Below are 23,037 nucleotides of genomic sequence, written 5' to 3'. Positions count from 1 at the left end.
TGTGAAAGGATTTCTGGATTGCATGTGTGCATGTGTGTGGTCAAAGCCTCACCCAGCACACTCCTGAAAGCAAAAATACTTGGCATGTGAAAGCTCTACTATTCCTTTACCGATATTTCTGAAGCCCCAAGTGGATCACATCTGAGAACTATATCATACATACATTTCTTTGCTTGGCAGAGATTTCTTCTCAGTATAGAAAGAAGAGAAAAACAGTGAATCTTCTGGCAAAGGCCATTCAATTCCATATTAAAATGATCATATAGCAGATTGCAGTAGGTTGCCAAAAAAAACTATGGGGTTTTTGAAAGGACTTCTGAAATATGCATATGTAAACTATAGACAATACTTACTATAAAAAATAGCTTTCTTCCTGGATGCAAGAAGGAAGAAATACAATTTTTCAAGAGAAAATGAACCACTCTTAGACAAATTTCCAGCAAAAAATAAAAATTATAATTATATAATAGATTGCTTTATTGAATCTAATTTCTAACTACAAAGATAGCTTATACAACTATCCAAGTTTTTACTTTAAGATGGCAGTCTACAAAACATATTTCATGCAACTTTTATGATGCTAAGTACTAGGTAAATAATTGGGAATAAACAGGTAGGGAATAATATAGTTTGCTAACAGGAGCAGTAACTGCCCAATATGTACACACAGCCATATTCTATTCTCAGCTCTTCACAGTTATGTGCAAATGTTACAAATATGGCTTTTGGGTTTACTGTTTTTTTTTTCAATAAAAGTAAGACATAATTATACAGAAGAATATATGAAAAGGTGATTCTTTATGCAAGAAAAGTTCTTCCATTTCATGACACTGCATTTAAGTAGTAACTTACAACCTCCACCTGAGGATGTAATACAGGCATGTTCCTTAAGGGGGCATTGATTCCTAAGGCACAATATTAAGGTTAAACATTGTTAATTAAGCCATGCTTTTTTTTTTTTTTTAATTTTTTGGTTATATGAAATAATAGGTCACTGCTAGTAATAATGTAGAATAAGCAGTTCATTGTACAAAATACAGTAATAAAGGCTAAGCTAACCTATTAGGTGCTCCATTAACATGAATTCATTTGAAAACATCCTATACAGCGCTACATATTAAAACATTGTTTTTGGTAATATCTTTCTTTCATGAAGCAGAGAGTTATAAGGCTTCTGTGGAATAATAATCTTATAATTGAACAAATATTTTACACTCTTTTTTAATGGTATGTACACTTATTTTCATCTTTTGCCATTTGGTAAAGAACATGTTCTCAGTATGCATCTTTCCTGGCTTTCTAAAGTGCTTGTTTAACTGCATGAGGCTAGAAAAATGCATATCTATTTATGGGGTGATAGCCCCCAACAGACATAATTGAAAAGTCAGATTTGGAGTCTGAAATGCATTTCTTAAAATGGATACTGATTATTGCTAAACTTGATGCCCTTGCTGGGCTGAAGGCTGACAATCACCAACTCTATTATTTGTTATGCATAAATATATGTCCTTTAGATGTATGTACATGCAAATGCAAGATCTATCATGTAATAGACAGATATCAATGTTTTGTCCATCAATCTATTTTGTGCTATTTAACTGACTTGTGCTATGTTTAAAGCTAGAGAAAAATAAAAAAAATCTTAGCATGCTACAATTAACAATCCTATGGTTTGCTAGCACAGGGAAAAAGAGGCTATGATAGAAGAAGAGCTGAGATGACAAACTGGAAGGATTCTGAAATGCACTGAATAAGGCAAGAAATCATCAATTAAAGCAGAGGAAAAATTGAAGCACATTCAGGAAACTTTATAGGCTCCTCCCACCCCCACCCGTCATGGGCAGTATTCTTTTGATTTAGAAAAAGATTAAGCATAAGAATGAAATCTTTGATAGTTTTTACTCCTACAAATACTCATATGGTAGCAAATTCAAAGCCTACTAAGATGCTCTGATGCTATAATCTGGTAAAATAAGGCACTTCCAGTTTCAAATTTTAGCCATGCCAAAAAGATGAAGTCTGGGTCCAATCTATCATTCTGTTGTTTCCCCATTTCCTCCAGTAAAAAGTGCCACCACATAAGTTTTTTTTGTCCACATACATCCTCCCCCTTTTTTCTTGAGATGACTTTGTTTTTCTCCAGAATATCTTCTGCTGATGAAGTCAAAGAGCTACTTTTTAATAATATATATAATATATAATACATGATAGAAATCTTCAGCTCCCAGCATTCAGTCAAGTTGGAAGATCCAAGTGGTACCAGTAATGTTTTCAGTTCATTCAGGCAGTCTCTTGCAGAAGCTGACCTGCCAGCTGTAGAGAAACCATGAGGGTTCTGAACTAGTTCCAATATTGCAAAGCAAGCTATGCATGGACGTTGGTGCTGGAGAGGTCGTTCCTTATTATTTCATTTACTACAAGAGAAAAAAGGGGAGGAGAATTATTAAGATGAAATGGTTAGAAACCAATATAGATTGAAATGTCAAAGGAACACATCTCCCATAGTTTCAATATATGCTCAGTGTCTGAAATGTATATCACAGAGTTAATGAAAACAACATGTTTCTTATTTTTAAAAAGCCCATTTACCCTGTTTAGCCAGGACATGCAAAACATTCAACTTACTGGGGATTCAGCTTAGCAGATTAAAGTTAGAAATAGAAACTTACCCTAGAACCAGAGTCCTTAAGCTTATCTAGATTTCCCAAGCCCTCTCCCATCGATTCCTCTTTACCTTGTAGAATGTAAGTTTTTTGATGAGGTTCAGGATGTTTTTGATTTTTGTTTTTCTATCCCCAGCATCTAGCAGAATGCCCAATCTATAGTAAGTGTGTAATGTTTATGAAATTGAATAGCCCATAACTTAATTATTAATTGACCCTTTTGACATTGTAATAGCATGTACAAAGTAGAGGGCTGAGTGCTAAGCTTGATGCTTAGAATATGAAATATTATTTCTCTAGGACAGGAATACACATGTTAATTTTCCACTGTGCAATATAGAGATTCCATAAAGCATGGTGGTGGCGTGTGTGTGTGTGTTTCAAATGAACAATTTCTTTGCTATGTCTGTCAGCCCATTAATTGTATTAATAAACAAGTATTTTCTCGCCGTCTTTACATGCCGTGTCACGTAAGCCAGGTGCGTTGTGCCCCTTTCTTTGTTCCTAAATACTGAGGTTAAAAGGAGGAAAATGGCCATCTTGTCAGCATTTGAAAAGAGAGAAAACATCTCTTAGCATCAGGCAATGTGATGGTCACACTGACACTAAGCGAATTTCTTTACTCCCACCTCTTCTTTCATTCTCTTATTTCCCTGTAGATAGTCAAGCTGCAGTTTCCCACACTCAAATGATGTCCGTTTATCAGCTTGTGATTTTTGGCAGATGGACAGGAAATGACTGAACCTGGCAAAGGCCAGCTCCAGTGAACTGCACAACATCCCCTCTTATTTCCACCCCACCTCCAGTTACCACCACGGCCAGGCGATTTGCTCTAAGATAGGGAAAATGCCATCAGTACCACTGTCATTGCTTCTCATTTTCCTAACATTATTTGGAGGTGGGGAGTCCATGTGTACGTCATGGAACTGCCCAAATTTCCCTTTGCCCATGGGCTGGAGTGCACGGCCACACAGATAAATCTCATGTGTTTTCTGCAGAGGCCCTGGGCTGTCTAAAGTCAACTTCCTGGAGCAATTAGCTGCTGAATACTTCATCACCACCACCCCTAATATTCCCTCCCCATCCCTTTTAACTCCCTGCCACTTGTAAAAGAATAACAATAATATGTGCACAGGAGAGTCAGAAATTATATCAAATGAGTCTGTGGTAATTAACTGGCACCATTTTGTAATTCTGAATTCCTACTAGACCTAGACCTCCATTGATTCATTTACAAGGTGTTAAGAATCAAAGAAGCCAATCTTCTCAGCTTCTTGCCTGCCCTATGAGCTTACTCTGAGCAAATTGTTGTTTTTGAGAATGTATTTGAGTATTAATCCACTTTAATAAGAAGGTTAGATCCCATTTTCATGGACTAGGGACCTGAAACACAAATTAATGAATAGCTCAAGAACTTGTGAGTCCTAATTTCCAGCTGCCAAAGCTCCACTTTGAATTAATTCATTGATTGTTCATTCTTTCTCACCATCAGAACTATCCTAGGGATATCTTGGAGACCTGATTGACAAAAACATGTAGATAGAAATAGGTTAACGAAACTACAAATTTCCCAAGACTGACATGAGGATAACTTCTGTGTATAATCCATTAGAAAGGGTTCAAGTCAGTAATCTTCACAATGGGCCACTTACCATACTCAGATAAGGTCAAAGAACTCTCATGTTAGTGTTCAATTTTAATGCAACCATGTGAAAACAAAAACCAAAACAATCTTCTCTCCCCCCTTTTGAGCAGCACATATGTGTGTATTTAATTGAAAACGATCCCTTCCATTAATCATTCTCTTGACTACCCACCTTTGATTATATTCACTAAATTCCTCTTTTAATACATAATTCAGAAATGTAGCAAACAGTAAAAAGACAATTTTACATCATTTTTGAAATGATACTTCATTTTGTTTCCTCTGCCTTGCCGATACAAATGTGTCCTATTTATATTTGATGAGTAATTTGTATTGCAAAAGTACACCATTTCTGAGGTTCAACTCCCAAATTCCTGGAGTGTTAGAGTATTTTCTCAGTGAACAAAAGTTTTATTTGTTTGGGACAGAGAGGTGGGGTGGAATATAATGTAAAAGGATTTTTGTGTACCAATACCAATGTATTTGCCACATTTGGCAAAGACCTCTTCTTTATCAGCAGAAAAGTTAGGTCTTTGATGATGGAGAACAAAGTTAGTGAGAAAAGAAGAATCAGAACTACAGTTAGAACTACAGCCTTCATCTATGAAAATGGAAAGAATCCCTAGTAAATGTCATTAATCCATAACATGACTTTCAATGAAAACTCTTTAACAACAGAATAAATTTTCACTTGTTTGGAATGACTTCAGGATCTAAATATTATCTGAAGATGCGGGAAAAAACAAATAAGGTTGAAAGGAAGAGAGAAGCATGACAGAGATGAAAGACATGGGAGATGGAAGGAAAGCAGTTGGCAAATCAGGTACCAAAATTTTAGTCTTGTTAAATAACTAAGCAATACTATACAAACTGCAGAAGGTGGGGGGAATAACACCTGCTTGAAAAGATGAAAGGGGAAGAACCATCAGAAGTGGGCTTCCCCTTGCTGCCCACTGATGCACCTGAACCTAGGAGGGAATACCCTTAAGTGGGTGTGAGTGGGGAAAAATCATTCAGCATGTCACTAGGTCCTCCCTGAACTAGAGACTGTGACATGCCACAGTGTGGGATCCTCTGTGACTAGTAACTAAACCCATTTTCTCACCTTCCATCTCTGTCCAGTAGTATTCCCACTGAGAATCCAGGGAATGCAAGGTGCTCCTAAGAAGGATAGCATACGGTTCCCAAAAGTCTTTTGATATGATAGAACAAGGTCAAAAGCCACTTCTGCCCAGAACTTTTTAGCCACTCTGGATTCAAAATGTCAGCCTGGACATGACTAACTTGTTTGAGCAACAGGACCACATGCAAAAAAAGACATGTTTGCCCTTAATTCTCTTTACTATTATTTTAAATTTACTTCATGAGAGGGCACACATCTGGAGCTGACATCAGTCACTACAAACTGAGTTGCAAATTCATTTGATGTGCCTAGCCTCATCAAACCTCTGATCTTCTCCAGAATCATAAACTTTAATAAGTGCATGTTGACTGATTGGTTTGATGATAGAATGATAAGCCTTCTAACATCCTCAGAAGGAAAGTATGATCACAAATATCTTTCACAGAAGGAATAAAGACAGAAACAGACAACTGAGGAATGAGATCACTACTAAACTGAAAGAAAAATCGATGGTTCCCATAATCCTGAATTTTTGCTCTGGAAGCCAGTATGGATTCCTTTTCTGTTAGTTAGAGGACCATTTGGACTCTTATGCATATAATTGTCACTGGATGTTCTTTTTAATTTTATTGTATCTTTGGAGGAGGATCGTAGGTGGTGGTGGGAAGAGGTGGTTTTCTCTTTTTTGATATGGTTGCTTTTGTAGATGACACCTACAGTTTCCCACAATGCCTACTATCTACTGATACTTTCCATCTTATTATTCAGCCTTTCCACTGACACAAAATAAAAATATATAGTACTGAGAATTGCAGGTAACATGTGACCCTCTGTACCTGTCAGAAGCCTGAAAGAGGAACCTTTCCTTTGCTCAACATCAGATGCCACTGCAACAGGATGTGGTGAGCTGTTATACCACAATTTAATTTAATAAGGAGGATCTTTTTCCCTTATATTTAACTTTTCTCTAAAATGCCCTTGCAATGGAAACTAATTTTTTTTCTTTCTTTTGTCTTTCTTGACTAAGGTCACTGTGTGTGTGGTGGTTTGAATTCCCATCTTAAATTGGGACCTGACAGGCACAGAGGCCATACACACATATATGATTTCTAAACCTACAGATATATACTTTATGAGGCATTTTGGTCATTTAATGAGGGGGGAGAGAAGCAGAATCCTACCTTTTCTTAATTTACCTCTCTTTGCTACATATTTGTACCTACCTGACAGATTTTTTTAAATGTACCTTTTTTTCTTCATATCTATAGATATCATTTAGTCATGCAAAAACAAAACAAAAAAATCCAATTCTGCTGTCCAAGTTTACTTACTCGTTGATCATGAACTATCCTCTCTCTCCTTCCACAGAATTTCTATTTTAAGTCGATTACTTTTCCTTCAAATTGATTGCTATTTCAAAAAGGTTCTGTTATAACCCTGTGTTTTAATGAAATATTCATAATTCACTTTGTGGATTTTTACTCTACTATCTTTTTCTATCAATATACAGAGAGAGCAAAAGGAATCCAAAGACAGCTTCAGAGTTCAACATTCATTAGAAATATTTTGCTGACTAATGTGTCTCTCAGTGATTACCTTTTCCATAAAGCCTCTCCTATTTTTCTAGACCCTTGGTTGTGGAAAATGATTTAATGGTTCCCATTTTATTTATAAAACTAAGGTATGGCTGCATTATTTATTTATTAACATTTACAAAATCCTGTATTGGAAGTAATAGTAGCTGACATTTATATCATGATTTACAGTATGAAAAATACTTTATGTGCATTATATCACTTGAGTTTTATAATAACCCTATGTAGATAAAGCAAGAATTATTGTCCTTCCTCTTACAGATGTGAAAACTGAGTCTCAGATTAGTCAACTGCCCATGATTATATACTCATAGGCTAGGGGCTACAGGTTAGAGGCTAAGGGCAAGATTCAAACCCAGATTTTCCTGACTCCAAGGCTACTGCTCCATGATATACTTTCTTCACTTCACCTTTTTCAAAATGATTTCATTTCCCTCTCTTTACAGTAGTTCAGTGAAATTAACATTGTAAGTATTATTCTTCCCAGCATGTAGATGATGAAATTGAATTCAGGGATGTTAAGTGATTCCCTAGAGTTACACAATTAGTAAATGAAATCAGATCTAGAACCCAAGTTGCCTGCCTCCTGCTCAAATGTTCTGTCTACTACATCATACTACCCCATCAATCTTTAAAGTAGTGGTTCTTAATCTGGGATCCATGCACCTATTTAAAAGAAAAATCAAGAACCATATTCTGGTGTAATTTCTTTCCTTTGTAATCTCTATCTTTTATTTTATACATTTAAAAACCTGATTCTGAGAAGAGGTCCACCAGGCTACCAAAGGGTCCAAGACAAAAGAAAAGTTAGGAACCTCTAGTTTAAAGGGAGAACATTGGAAAGTACAATCATTATACTAGATTAAGAATATTAATTTTCTTTTCCAGGACTAATAAAAAAAAGTTGTAATGCTTAACCAGAACTGGTCTCTTTAATAGCAAGAAAAAAAAATTGACACATCAATAGATGGTGTTATGAAGGAGGTATGTGAATAACAGTGATTACTCCTACATATGGCATTTAGTGCTTCCTCTTGCCCTAGCTTCCTAATCATTCCCATCACCTCCTCACATTTAGCCTCTAGAAGTTTCTTTTTGTCCCTGGCCCTTGCTATTTTTACCTACTGGTCATTCGTGATAACACTGAGAGTTTAGTTTCTCTGGAGTGAAAATAAAAAGGGTTGTAGAATTATATTTGTTGTTACATTATTTTCCTATTGCAAAGACTACTTCTCTCTTTCACATATATATTTACACACACACACACACACACACACGGTATCCTTTGGCTCCTGCCAGCATATCCATATTCATATATTTGCTGCATGTATAGAAGATTTCTTTATAAAGTTTAAATAAGAGACAGAGAAACAGGAGAGAATGAGAGAGAGAAACCAGAACCAGAGATAGAAAAAGAGAGGGAAATACAAAGAGACACACAGAGAGACAGAGATAAAGAGACAAAAGAAGAGAGAATAAAGAGTGAGAAGAAAAGAAAAAAGAAGACAAACAACCAACAACCAAAGAAACCACACAAACCCACGTACTGATCATTTATTTTCCATTTTACACACACACACACACACACACACACACACACACACACACACACACGACAAGAAATGTCAGCATTTCTTTTGCTTTAAAAATAGTGAAATGAGTTGTGAGCTCGTCAAAGATATCACTACAGATAAAGATGCCAGAGAACTGCTGACAAGGTAGGTCAGCTGTTCCCACACAAAGCCAGCTTTTTTTTTTTTTTTTCAGCTAGAGAATCATAGATCAAGAGCTGGAAGGAGCCTCAGAGATTAGCAAGTCTAAAGTCCTCATCTTATAGTTGAACAAACTGAGATCCACAGAGGTTAAATAATTTGTCTAAAGGTGACACAGGTAGGAAACACTAGAGACACAAGTTTCAAATCTTAGTCCTCTGGCTCTATTAGAATTCAATAATTCCCAATTTGGTCACTTCATTCATTGTAATCATTTAATTGATTGTAATTATTTTGTATGAAGTTTGGGGGTGGGGCAGGGAAGGGACAGTGATATTTCTAAGGAAATACTTTTGATCCAGAGGTGGGCAGACACTATGCTATAACAGAAAGAGTACTGGTTCTACAGTATAAGAACCAGGATTCAAATCCTATTTAATATATAGGTGGCTTTGGGCAAGTCACTAAACTTCCTTCAATCTTGTTTCCTCTACTAAAAAATGAGAAAGATTAGAAAGACAGCACTGTGGCAGCATCTCAGGTCCAGCACAATGCTTCTGTGACATGGACTTCCCATACTTTCTTCTAATTAATTCGATTTTCATTTAAAAGCGAAGTTACAAAGCAAGCTCTTTGGTGTTATTCACACACTAAATATGTGAAATGTCACCATAGAAGGATTTCTGGGCCCAGCTTATTGTGTTTTTTATTATATATAGATTATCTTTCCAGTTTCATAAAAACCTTTATCACTAATAGTTCTACTTCCTACTCTAAATTAATAGGATGATAGTGAATGCTTTTATGTTAAAGGAGAAATAATAAGGGTTATTACCTTCAATTTAAATAGGAAAGAACTACCACAGAAAAAAATGCCCAACTTAGAATAAGTTTTATCTCACATACAATAAGAAACAGGATGTTAATTGCTATAAAAAATTTAAAAGGTGTAAGAAACAGTCACTACTAAGAATGGAAGAAACCATGGCATTATATGCATGCTTTTATAAAATATGTTTTCTGAATTATAGCAGTGGCCAGACTTAATACTTATGGAAAAGACAGTAACCGCATCCATATAGTGATACCACGATTTTCTCTTCTACATTCCCCCTCCATGTGCTCCCCTACCACTTCACCTTAAATCTTCCCCAAATGACTAAAAAGAAGCAAGTTCTGAGATAAGAGAATAAAGCTAAGTGATTCTGGAGATCCTGAAATCTCACTTTGGGAAACCAATCTGTCTAGATCCAAAGTTCCAAAGGCAAAAGGCAGGGAGTTGGCATTAATCGATAGATTCAGAGCATACCTACCTTTTCTAGATTGCACTAAAATTTTGAGAGTTACAAGCAAAAAAAGGTGAACCCCGAGTGCTTTGACATGCACAATTTCCCTGCCTAATCATAGTCCAACTTAATATACAGTGCATGGACTCATACAGATCTGCAACTTTCAGTGGTGAATGTGTATTAAGAAGATGCTTACAGGAATAGTTTCAGGACAAAGTGTTGACTGACAAGGGAAACAGGGTTTGAGATCTTTCCACCTTTAAATATATATATAATACACACACACACACACACACACACACACACACACACACACACACATATATATATATATATATCTCACAGCTGTAAAGCATGGAGGAAATACTCAGGCTATCAAAAATTTGAATGTTCTGACAACTTTGCTTTAAAAAAAAAAGGTTGAGATGTATCAGCATGACTGGTGAGGAAGAAAACACAAGTTGAAAGAAATATGTGTTCAATAGAGGGAATGAATGATGATATAGGTTTAGATACGATTATCTATTAATTTTGGTCAAAAGACATATCAAAAAATATAGTCTGGATTTCCTATGGATGTTTCCTGAGAGCATTAAATGTGTGGCTTTAAAATGTAAGCTCTCTCTCATCAGACTATTAGCTTCTTGAAGGGAGGAACTGTTCCTGCCATTCTTTGTATTCCCAGAGCTTAGAACAGAGCCTAAGCATATAGTATATGCTTAATAAATATTTGTTGACTAATAAAGTGAAAAGTTGGTTGAGTTCATATGATTTGTGCTTACATTGTTACACATGCAGCTGTGTGTACAAGTAGTATATTCAGTCCAGGTTTAATTGGCGGCATCTTACATAAGAATAAATAATGGGAGTTGCTTTTGTGTAAGAAAGGAACATGATTCAGCTTGCTTCACATGCAGAACAAAACAACCTTTTACACACACACAAACACACACACACACACACAATTCTCAATCCATAACCAACAAAAACCAAGACAAAACACACAAACATAATATGAGGGTCAAAAGTATAATAAAAAGTATGAAAAGGATGAGTTAGAACCTTCTCTGCCAGCTAATCCTGGCTAGAGATGCAGATTTATGGGGAAAATGGAAACTTGGTGACTTCTGAGAAATAGAATAAGTCGTTTAGTTCAGAAATATTAATCCAGTCACTCTCTAAAACCTTTCACAGTTCATCCAGAAGTTGAAGAGACCTAGAGATAATTTAGTCTAACTCTCTAACTTTATACATCTTAAAAAACTAACGTTTTGTTATAAGAGAAGGTTAGGGGGGTGGAGAAGCATGAGAAAGAGATAGCAAGTTAAAAAAAGAGAGAAAGAGCATCACGAAAAAAAAAAATTTTAAGTATAGCAAAGTTACATTTCTAAACTATCATCTTCAACATGGGCATGGTCAGGAAGAATCATACAATGTGACCTATGGAAGCCATTTTATCTCTTTTTGCCTTAGTTTGCTCTTCTGTATAATCATGAGGCTCTCTACTGGAACCCTTCCTACTCTAAATCCTAGGTTTTATAATGGGAGAATTGATAAATTCTTTTCCAGTCTTTTGATTGAATCTTGAATCTTTTACAATCTTTTCATTTTACTTTTTCATTTAATGAGGAGTTAAAAGAGCAGGCGTTCCAACATCTCCCATTCCAATGCCGTCTCCTCCTCTCTCCTACCCCCAACTCTCCACTCCCACCTTTCCTGGCTTTCTAACATTTGGCTTTGTATTTTAGCATTCCCTAAGATTTTAGAAAAATAAAGCAAATCCTCTTTGCTTTTAAATAACAGTACTAAAAAAAAAAAAGAAGAAGAAGTACATTTTCTAATTATGCCCTCATAGAGCCACTTTATTGTGGAATAGAGATTCCAAACATTGGGGAGTTTTGTATTGTATCCTGAAGAATTTTATTCTGGCAATGTCTCTGGTATATTTAAATACAGTGCAAAAAGAAAATCAGGCACAAAAGAATATTCAAAAATGTTTACTCTATTTTCTTTTCAATCAGAAAAATGCATATTTTTCTTGGATATATTCAATTTCCACAACTAAAATATAATTATAAACAAATTTACTTTGTCTTTTCAAAAAAGCCAACATCTAGGTAAATCAGTGCCATAATTCAAAGGAAAGGAACAATTAGGTGAGCAGGTGACATGGCTTATGGGGAAAGAATGTTAGATTTAGAGACAACGATTTGGATTTGATTATTAGCTCCAATGTTTATCTGTGGGACCCTGATCTAGTCATTTTACTTCCCTAGTTCTCAATTCCTTCAGCAATAAAATGAAGAGGTTGGCCTAGTTCTAGATCCTATTAAACATATAGATACATATGTATGTACATACATTTTACATATATATATTCATATACATATGAGTATATATATATATATATATATATACACATATATAAATACACAAGAAAAAACAAAATTGGAAGTTTGTATTGTATTTTATTTTATTTTTCAATTATGATTATGAATCAAATTCCATTACAATGAATCTAAGGCAGTGTTCAAATTATTTTTGCTGAATTGGAATGTTATTGTACATCACCATTCTTGAATAAAGGGGATAATAGATGGTGGCTAAAAATCATTTTGTTAAAGGTACATTTTTACCACAAATATATTTGCTGTCATAAGATGTGATCTATATTTTGACAAATGTACCTTTTCCATTTCTTGAATATCCGGTTGCCCTGCCCCCAACTTATTAGTGACTACACGGCTTTGAATTTTTCCATTTGAGGTTATATATTTAGATTACCCAGGACCTTATTTAAGAGATTACTGTAAAAGTGTGGTAAATATATTAATATGACTTTATCAGGAAATCAAAATTGTAAATGAGAAAGATAAAATAGGAGAAAAATGTTTTTTCTTTGTTTTAAGCACTCAATCAAATTTTAATATAAAGGTATCTGTTGGGGCCCCTTCTCCCTCCCATCAAAAAAAGAGGTGAACTTTCCTTACCCTGATAGGAAATGTACCTTAAACTTATCCCAACAATTTACAACTCAACTTTAAATATGCACTAGATAACATCAGTTATTATATTATATAGCAACAACAATAGTTTCATTTCTTTCATTCATTCATACAGCAAACATTTACTGCATATCCTTTATACGTATAGTAGGCACCATGCTAGGTACTAGAGGTTTGAAGTACTTTTGTTAAAAAGAAGGGCTATTTGGTCCTGAGAATACGAATGGTACTGGTATTCTGAAAACACAAAGTTCAGACATGAAAAGGGGAGCTTAGTACATATTGGAAAAAAAGTTTTATGAAGCAATGGAAAATGCACTTTCACAAGTTTCATTTAAAAATCAGATCTTGTATTACCTTGAGTGTCCTGGATCTATTGGAAACCCACTTATTTTTATCTTTTTAATCACAATAAGCCACAGCCGTCGGGCCTGCTATTTTTAGAAAGAGAGGACAGTGGAGCAACTGAGTGACAACAAGTATCGGATTTTTAATAAAACATGATCTTCCTATCTGCATTTTTGGCACTGATGAATAGTATTGTTATACGTGAGTATCAGCCATTAAGACAGAATAATTTTCCTACCTTCAGTGCTCATTTCTTTATTTAACCTGACAACTCCAAATAATGCAAAAATCACATCGTTAGAAACTTTTTGGAAAGTAACTGGGAAAAGAATAAGAATGAAGGTTCTCTACCCAAATGGCATGAGAATAGCACCCTGTGAGAGGGTCTATTCCAGGATAGCCAATCCCCCTGGCAAATTGGGTCCTTGACCTCCTCAAATCACATGTGACAAGAGGTTTATGTTTTCCATATTTAGTTTGTTTTCACATTTGTAAAATAGTAGGATTTTACTGTCACCAATTCAAATCCATTCTTCCTAATTAATGAACAAAATCAACTAATCATTAATTACTAGTATTTTCTTGAATGTCTATTATTAATTATATATATATGTATACACACATATACACATACACATCTATCTATCTATATACACACACATACATACATACATATGTATATGTATATATATATATTTTTTTCTTTTAAAATTTGAAGTTCCTTCTGAATCACCCACAAAATTTTTAAAATATAAGGGAAAATCCCTTTCATTAAAATGATCTGGATGAGAGTACACAGAATACTGATGGATATATATGCTCTATGATATGTAAAGTGTCTTGCAAACTTTAAAATATTCTCAACAGTTATAATTGTTGTTAGCTTTTCTGATGATTTCTATGGCACCAGGATTTTAAACTCCTTTTAGGGCTGCTGAATCTTGCATCAAAGACATAGGGAAAAGAAAGTATTTAGGAACTTTTAGGTACTTAAATTACCCAAGATAGGCAAAGACAATTGAAAACTCCCTGCCTTAAAATTTTAATCAATGACTTGAAACCTCCTTCATTCCGGGTTGGGTGAGGAGAAAAGTTTAGCTAATTTTAGCAGAATAGAAAAAGCCTAGCACTTGTTATCAAATGGTCCGGAAGTCAATCATTGGGTTTTAGTTAGACCATCTACTAGGTGTCCAGGACTATACTAAATCATGCTAAATCATGCCTTACAGCTGAAAATCAAAGGAATTGATTCAGATCCTCCTCCACCCTCGCCTCACCCTATTCTGGAACTCAGGTACTTTAGAGATCATCTAGTATAAGCCCTTCATAGTACAAAAGTCTTAACACAACTAATTATTGTCAAAGCTGTGATCAGAGGTTTGGCTTCCATCCCTTCCCCCAGTCCAAGGCTCTTCTCACTACCTATCATTGTCTTTGACAAAAAGAGTAAAAGCATTAATTTACTTATCCACAATCTAAAGCAAGGTGATATTAGAGAGATTATTCCACTCTAAGGGCTGGACTAGATAGAACATGGCAAGAAAAAAAGCCAAGGATTTGGAATCAGAAGGCCTATTCAAATGCTAACTCCTGATACCTGTATGATCTTTAAGCATTCTGGGGCTCAGTTTCTCCTATCTATAGAATAAATGGGCTTTGGACAGAATGATATCTAAGATGTTCCAATCCTCAAATCTATGAAATCACATGATATAACTTGTCCTTATTTCTTTAAATGTCATACATCTAAGTTCCAGAAATCATCTCCTCTTTTCACGATACTATACTACTCTTCTATGACATCAATTTTTAAGGAAGAAAGTGATTTGTCCGTGAACCCAAGTAATAACAGTATCAAAGCTATTTGTTTTAAATGCTGACACACATGTAAGCAAGCACACACATGAAATGCAACCAGCTATTGTTTTTTGAGTTTTAAAATGATGCTTTGAAGACCCTTGAGAGAAGCAACCTTTAGCCCCACAGAAGGAAGTGCCATATACATACATACATACATACATACATATATGTATATGCATGTGTATATGCAGTATCTGCATGTGTGTATGTTATATATGTGTATGTATGCTAGACTGTAAGCTCCTTGGGTATATAGACTTTTAATTTTGGCTTTGAGTCTCCAGCCAGTCAACAAGCATTTTTTAAGCTTTCTTACTTTGTGTGAGAAATTGTGTTAAGCATTGAGGATGTAAAAATGGGGAGGTGGGGGAATTTATACTCAAGGAGCTTAAAATTCCTGACATGTAGTAGATGCTTAATAAATACTTAAGATATATATATATATATATATATATATATATATATATATTATATATATATATATATATATGCAAACACATGCATAATATATATTAATCCTAACCATAATAGAGATATTTATACATATATACACATAATATGCATTAATATTATATGCCTATGTATGACACAAAAGGTAAAATATATGTGTTTATATATATGTGTATATATGTATATATACACACATAATATTTATTTAAGTACCTTTTATAACAGAGATTTTTAAACTTTTTATAACATGGATCCCTTTGACAGCCTCATGGAGCCCTATATATATAGTGCTGCTTACACTCATAATTGAAGTAAATGCTGTTTCAATGAGTTAGTGAAAATAAAGGTGTAATTTTTTTCCCCATATAAATTCACGGATCTTCTGAAACATCTTGGTGGTCCTTTCACCCCACTTTAAGAGCCCCTGGACTAAGACATCTTAGTATCACTAACTTTAATTTCCAGTTTTCTAGAGATGTATGAAGATGTGCCTTCTTACTCACCATTACAGATTTCTAACTTGCATTTGAAAATACAAATATATCTGAAAACTACAACTTGTATTAAACTTGAAGTTCTGAGAACCTTTAAAAAGGTTCTAAAGGCTTGGGTGGAGAAGGGCTTGTACTTTGGGGAGAATCAGATCCTAAGTGGGTGTGGTGCTCCCTGGGAGAGTAGGAAAAGGAAAACAAGAGGTCAGGGGTTGGGAGGAACTTAATAAGGAAAATTCATTAGAAAGCTTTGTTATTACCTTGGCATCTGAATTCCCACAGCTCACAAACAAACTTTAATCCCTAGATAGAGCGAAGAGTAGCAATCTTTCCAATACTTTAATCCTCTGTTTTAGCTTGCAGCCTGGCTGCTGGGGGAAGGCCCCAATTTGCAAGGGCTGTCAGTGATATTCCAGTAAGAAAACACCCGGAAGCGAGCCCCAGCCAGACACCTGCCTGCAGGCACAGGTTTGTCTCCTATGTCTATGTGAAGCAAGACTTTTGGGGAGTGTGTTGGCTTTACTGATTGTTTCAATACAAAATGTTGTGACAGAAAAAGGAGTAAATTAAAGTGAAAACACAGGACATTTGATTTTTATGGCTATTTAGCATTAGCAAAATGAGATTTTTGTTGAAGGCTGAGCTTTTTAAATGAGACAAATGCTAGATCTGGAAACCACAGAAGCTTGACTTTGAATCCCATCTACAACACTATTACTATGTGATGACTGGTGAGTGACTTAACCAATCTGAGTGCCGCCTCTACCTGCCCATCTCCTTACCTTTGAAAGTGGAATCATTATAGAATTTTTTTTTAAAAATTTACTTTATAAATAATAAATTATTAAAATTTTAAAACCCACTTCCCCAGACTTGTTTATTCTAAAGTGCTATGTAAACACCAACTTTCTGTCATTATTGTTGTTGCTTCAGTCATTTTTTAAGTCATGTCAGATCCTTCAGGAACCCATTTGGGGTTTCTTGGCAAAGACATTATAGTGATTTGCCATTTCCTTCTCTGGCTATTATTGTAAAAGAATTGTGTAGATGAATTAAATCCCCCATCTCCACTCCCATTTTACAGATGGGGACCTAAAGCATCCAGAGAACTGAAAATGGCAAATGACAGAATCTAAAAGGTAAACACATGCACCCATGCTTATTAAATATTTTTCAATTGTGCATTAATTCATTAATTTATTTAGTTTATGTACATCCATTAAAATGTTGTTTTAATTCTAACCAGAGATTAATTTCATTAGTTTCAAGGGAATTCTCATCCCTGTAACCCTGCTTGAGTCCAAGAGAGTTACAAATGACAATTATAGTCACAGAAGTAGATACAATATTCAAGTATCTCGTAGATAGAAATAGATACAAGTAGAAACTATACTCTCATGAGCACAGGCGGTTTTTTCTTTGTCATTTCTAGAAAGTCTAAGTTCTTTTTATTCTGGACACTCTACTGCTGTGGCTAGGCCAAAAAACAAAACAAAACAAAACAAATGAATATACAATTGAACTAGCAAAGGACCAGAAACTTTCTCCTTTTCCCCTCCTTTCCTATAATGATCTGATCAAATGTCAATAGCTCAAAAAAAAAAAAAAAAGCAAAGAGCCACTAGCTTTGAGCATCTGAGCAGTCATTCGTTCTTTCATTCATTGAACTTGGAAGATAGAACAGAATCTTAAATGTCATCTATTAAAATATTCTTACTAGGTAGATAGGGGCAGTTGGTGGTGTGGTGCATAGAGTGCCCAGTCTGGACCCAGGAAAATCTAAATTCAAATCCAACCTCAGACACATAATAATTGTGTGAGCCTGAGAAAGTCACTTAACCCTGTTAGCCTCAGTTTCCTCATCTATAAAATGAGTTGGAGAAGAAAATGGCAAAACAACCAAGTATCTTTACCAAGAAAATCCCAAATGGGGTCAGGATGAATTGGATACGACTGAAAAAAATGACTGATCAACAAGAACAAACACTGTGTAGACGAAATGTCTAGAAAGAGTTGAATAATGTGCCAAAGACACACCTATTATTAAACTCTTTCCTGAGTTTCCAACATACTACAACTCCAATGTTATACAATTACAAGAAACTTCAATGCCTCTTTATATCTAATATAATAGTCATGACATCTAATATATTTTGAAATCTCTAAGTTTATACACACACACAAATGTACATATATCTTAATATATGTATATAAATATTTATGTATTTTTGATTGCATGCAATTGGAATTTTAGTTAGTTTTAAATCAAATCAGCAGAACATGCCTATATGCACTCAAATTGCCTTTATATAATAACAGTATGCCCTCCAGTGATTACTAGGGATGCTTCAAAATGAGCAATAAGTTAGTAGCAAAACTGGGGTAAGAACTTGGTCTTCCTTATTTACAGCAATGAAACTGTAGTACAAATTATTTATTCCGTGTAGAAAAAAGTGAGTGTTAACTAAAAGTGGAAGGATATGTATATACATGCATATGTATACAATATAATAAGTGTAAGATATTTCTATTTAAAAGAAACCAAATTTAAAATGACAAGTTCTCTCTCTCTCTCTCTCTCTCTCTCTCTCTCTCTCTCTCTCTCTCTCTCTCACATTCTCTAATTTAGTCTTACTCTTTGTTCACCTTCAGTGAAATCACAACTTTCTGTAGAATTAAAAGTTACTTCAAGTGAATAGGTTTTTTTCTTTCATTCTTAATGACATCTCAAGGAATGCCTCAAATAGTTTCTTTTCTCCCAATCTGTCCCAATCTATTTCTTTTTTGCAGTCCAACAGACCATGTCTAGCCTATGAATGACTAGCTAAAACTATCCAACAGGCAGAGTTTGGGGATAAAACATTGAATATTCAGAAAGTAAAGATTTATAAAGCAAAATATGATTCAATACACTACATAATTTTTAATTATAACTAAGTACTTCAAAAGGTCTACAAATTCATCACAAGGTTTATCCTCCACTAATACTAAATTGGAGGAACTACTCCTCATCTTCAAAGACAGAGTTGCTGTGCACCCCTCCTTCTGGACCCAAATAATTAGTCATTTAGCAATCAACAGTGTGGTGAAGAACTTCTCTGAATTTAAGCTAGGCTTGTTCTGAGACAACAAATACCATATCATTTATTGAATCTATCTAAAGCCTTTCCAGCTTCATAGGATCCATCCAATGTTCTACTTTATTGTCATAAGTTTCCAGAACCCAGTAGGATCCCATGTCACCACGAACTATCAAAGTAGGAACATAGCTATACCTAGAGCATGGGCATTGTGTGCCAACAGAACTTGGAACCATATCATAGAGTCTCTCTCACCCCCTCAAGGGAAAGGCCAATAATACCCAGGGTATGACCACAAACCCAGGCCTACTTTCTTATGAATAGGTTATCAGTGAAGGTCTAAGTGGGGAAGTTGACCTTTTATTGGAAAAATTTTGGTATTACCAAGAAATTGAAAGCATTGGCTATAATAGAAAATCTAACTTGTATCTTTTTCTCCCCTTATTTCAACTCCTAGAGCTCAATGATCCACAGGGGGGAAAAAAAAATCTGAATCTGAGATCTGGAAGGACTTCATTCCTTTCAAATCCAAAGCAAAAGATAACTATATTGTTTAAATTAATACGCAGTTATGAACTCCCAATTTTCACAATGAAATAAAGCCAAAAAAACAGAAAACATAGAACAACTTCATTCAGAACATGAAAACACCTTGAGTCTGGAATCCTGTGAGAAGGAATGAACTCAAGCTGAGGGGTTACTTAGAAAAATATAGACAAATAAGATAGGTTCCATAATCTTTATGACTTATTGATCTCAGAATAAAAAACCCCTCAAAATTCAATTTCTATATTGATTATACAGTTATTCATCTTTATAGAAGCTTTTCTAACATTGCACATAATGAACAATTCATCACAGTATATTAGGTGCCATGGACGTTACATTCGATATAAAGGGGTCATTAAGTTTCTTGTAATTGCACATTACTAGAGCTTTAGTTAGTTCTAAATCAAATCAGCAAGACGTGCACGTATGCGCTCTAATTGACTTTATGTAATAACAGTATGCCCTTGGTGATTACCAGGGATACTCCAAAATGAACAGGCTTGTTGAAGCAAATTGCCAGGGATTTCAGAGACTATTTCTCAGTCTACACTGTGGAGCAGGTCATTGCAAATAATAACTAAAGGAGAAGATAAGAAGAAATCACCTGAGTTTTCTTAATGAAATTGAAAAGGATAAAAAAAAATTCATGGGTAAAAATATACCAAGTAAATTCTATTCGAAATCCCAATTCAAGATTAATCCTGTCAATAAAGTGAAATGAGGAAGAAAAAAACCACAAAATTTATATGATATGCTAAAGTAAAAAGGACCTTATATAACCCACATGACTAGCCTTTAGTAAAGGCTAAAGTACTGAACTTGAAGGAAGAATTAGACTTATGTTCTGTCTTGGACAATTACTAGCAATGTAAATTCCTATATTTATATAAATAGGATAAAAATAACATCTATAGCAAGGGTCATTGTGACAAACAAATGAATTAATATATTTAAAATTCTTTGCAAAAACTAGCTGTGTGACTCTGGTAAGTCACTTAACCTTGTTTGTCTCAGTTTTCCCATCTGTAAAATGAGCTAGGAAGGAAATGGCAAAGCACTTCAATATCTTTGTCAAGAAAAACCCAAATGAAGTCACAAAGAGTTGGGCACATCTGAAATTACTGCAGAACAGCAAAAGTGAACATTAAAGAGCTATTATTATCTATTCATGAATTGTTATTGAGGGAAGTTTTTGCATTATCTATTTTTCCTGCATTCTGTTTAAATGAAAACTAAATTAGGGAAACTGTCATTTTCTTGGGGAATGTCAGGGGAAAAGATCAGAAATAAAACTAATCTCTATTAAAAGGATACAATTCCTAGGATATCTCTTTCTTTTTATGAATATCTGCATCATTAATTTGATAACTAATTACTTATCTTCTAATGGAAGACAAGGTGAAACCATAGCTAAAATGTTGAACTTGGCATCAGGAAGACCTGGATTTTCTCTAATTGTTACTGTGTGATCTTTAACAAGTTATTTAACTGAATCTCTAGTTGTATGTTGGTTCTGATTACTTATTTAAGTCCTAGGTAAGTTCCTATACTTGGAGTTGCCCAAACTGAATAAATAACCAATCCTTCCTTATATTTAGGTTTCCTCATGTTTAGTTTCCTACATTTTCTTGATTGCTGCCCAGTTAATTAAATTAAATAAATTAAGTCAGTGCTAGAAAGGGTGTATATCAGTACATTTCTGCATAGCTCCACTTGTCATTTTCATGACTTCCAAACCAAAACACATCTTTCTTCTTGGTGAAGTTTTCCCTAAATTAGAATGTAAGTTTCTTGAGAACAGGGGCTGTCATGCTTTTGTATGTCATCCCAATCACTTAGCACATTAAATATTTAATTAATGCTTTTTCATTCATTCATTTTCCTTTATAAAACTTCACTCCTTGAGATCAGGAATCATGATTCACATTTTGTACCCCGCAAGTATTTACTAAAGGAGATGTTCAAAATATATTTCTTGATGTGAAAGCTGCATTTATTCTTTCTATGAGTTTCACTTATGTATACTACCTGAAATCAGTCTAACCTTTTAAACTAGAAGCTTCCTAAAAGTTTTACTGTGCTTAGACTTTAGTGTATTTCCTTCTTTCAAGCTGGGATTGGGCTGTCATTTCAAAGCTTCAAGCATCTTTATCTGATAAGTGAAATCTGTTCTCTGTAGCAGACTTCATAGTTAGAGGAAAGATTATTTAGAGATACTGATGCATTGTAAATGCCAACCTTGGTTGAAAAAAACCAACAACAATAAAGTATTGTTGTTGTTATTATGAGTGGCTAATTTTAAAAAGAGGAAATCAGCTAGATTTACATAGGGGCCACAGACTAATCCAGCACATGCTTATGCTCAGTGAACAAAGGTTTATCTCCCAAACAGAGAGGAGCAGGGCTGTGCCTAATGCATGGGCTCTATGACTACTCAGCTGGGTTGTGAATGCCAGCATTTTAGGGGGTTCCAATGCATTTAGCGAGCTGGAACATTCAGGTTTTTTCCTTCATTGTTAAAACTTGTCTCCTTTATCTTTCTCATGATTTTTCCTGCTGTTAATGAAGTACCTTTAAACACTCAGGATAATTAAAAGTATTAATATATGGACAATTGTAAGGTGTTGCCATGGGAAAATATTTCAATCTGACATAAAATTTAAAACTTGCTGATAATGCAACAAGTGATCCAGTCAACTAAAAGACAATGATAGTAGTCAAACTCATCTTAATGCTTTTGTAGAAAATTAGCAAGTAACAGCAAAATCCCCGCATGCATTTTGACTGAACAACAATATAAACACTCTAGTTTGACGTAAGAATACAAATACTTGAAAAATGGTTTGGATCAGAAACTGAAAGTTCCAGCATTTCCTGAACTCATTTAGAAAACATTTAAGTACCTACTATGTACAATGTTAATGGACATATAAGATAAAAACAGAACATAATCCCTTTATTCAAAGGATTTATGACTGCAGAAGAGGTGGAATAAGGCAAGTACACATAATTATAATACAAGTGAAGTAGTATAGGAACATAAAAGAAATCAAATAAATGACAGAAACAGGGAGGGAGAGGTTAGTTTTATCTGGGAGTTGAGGGAGGAGAGGGACCAAAAAAAAAAAAAAAAGGTTAAGCAAAGTTTTATGGAATATATGACATCAAGACAAGGGGCTTTGAAAAAAGGGAGAGATTTCAATAACCAATGATGTAAGGTAAGTGTT

At 34.7% G+C, this 23,037-nt stretch overlaps 1 protein-coding gene across 3 annotated transcripts in view; it reads right to left on the bottom strand.

Annotated features, from left to right (window-relative positions):
- Positions 1 to 433: 433 nt before the first annotated feature.
- Positions 434 to 23,037, bottom strand: part of NFATC1 (nuclear factor of activated T cells 1) — a 201,418-nt gene continuing 178,814 nt past the window's right edge. For all 3 annotated transcript variants that reach the window (XM_051970558.1, XM_051970556.1, XM_051970557.1), the window contains exon 10: positions 434 to 2,414. In XM_051970558.1, coding sequence (XP_051826518.1) covers positions 2,412 to 2,414 — 3 coding nt within the window. In that variant the 3' untranslated portion in view covers positions 434 to 2,411. The remainder of the gene's footprint in view (positions 2,415 to 23,037) is intronic.

This window comes from Antechinus flavipes, chromosome 1, assembly GCF_016432865.1.
Source record: "Antechinus flavipes isolate AdamAnt ecotype Samford, QLD, Australia chromosome 1, AdamAnt_v2, whole genome shotgun sequence".
In the NCBI taxonomy this organism is placed as follows: Eukaryota; Metazoa; Chordata; class Mammalia; order Dasyuromorphia; family Dasyuridae; genus Antechinus; species Antechinus flavipes.
The sequence above is the reverse complement of the archived record's forward strand: the minus strand, read 5'-3'. Positions and strand labels throughout refer to the sequence as shown.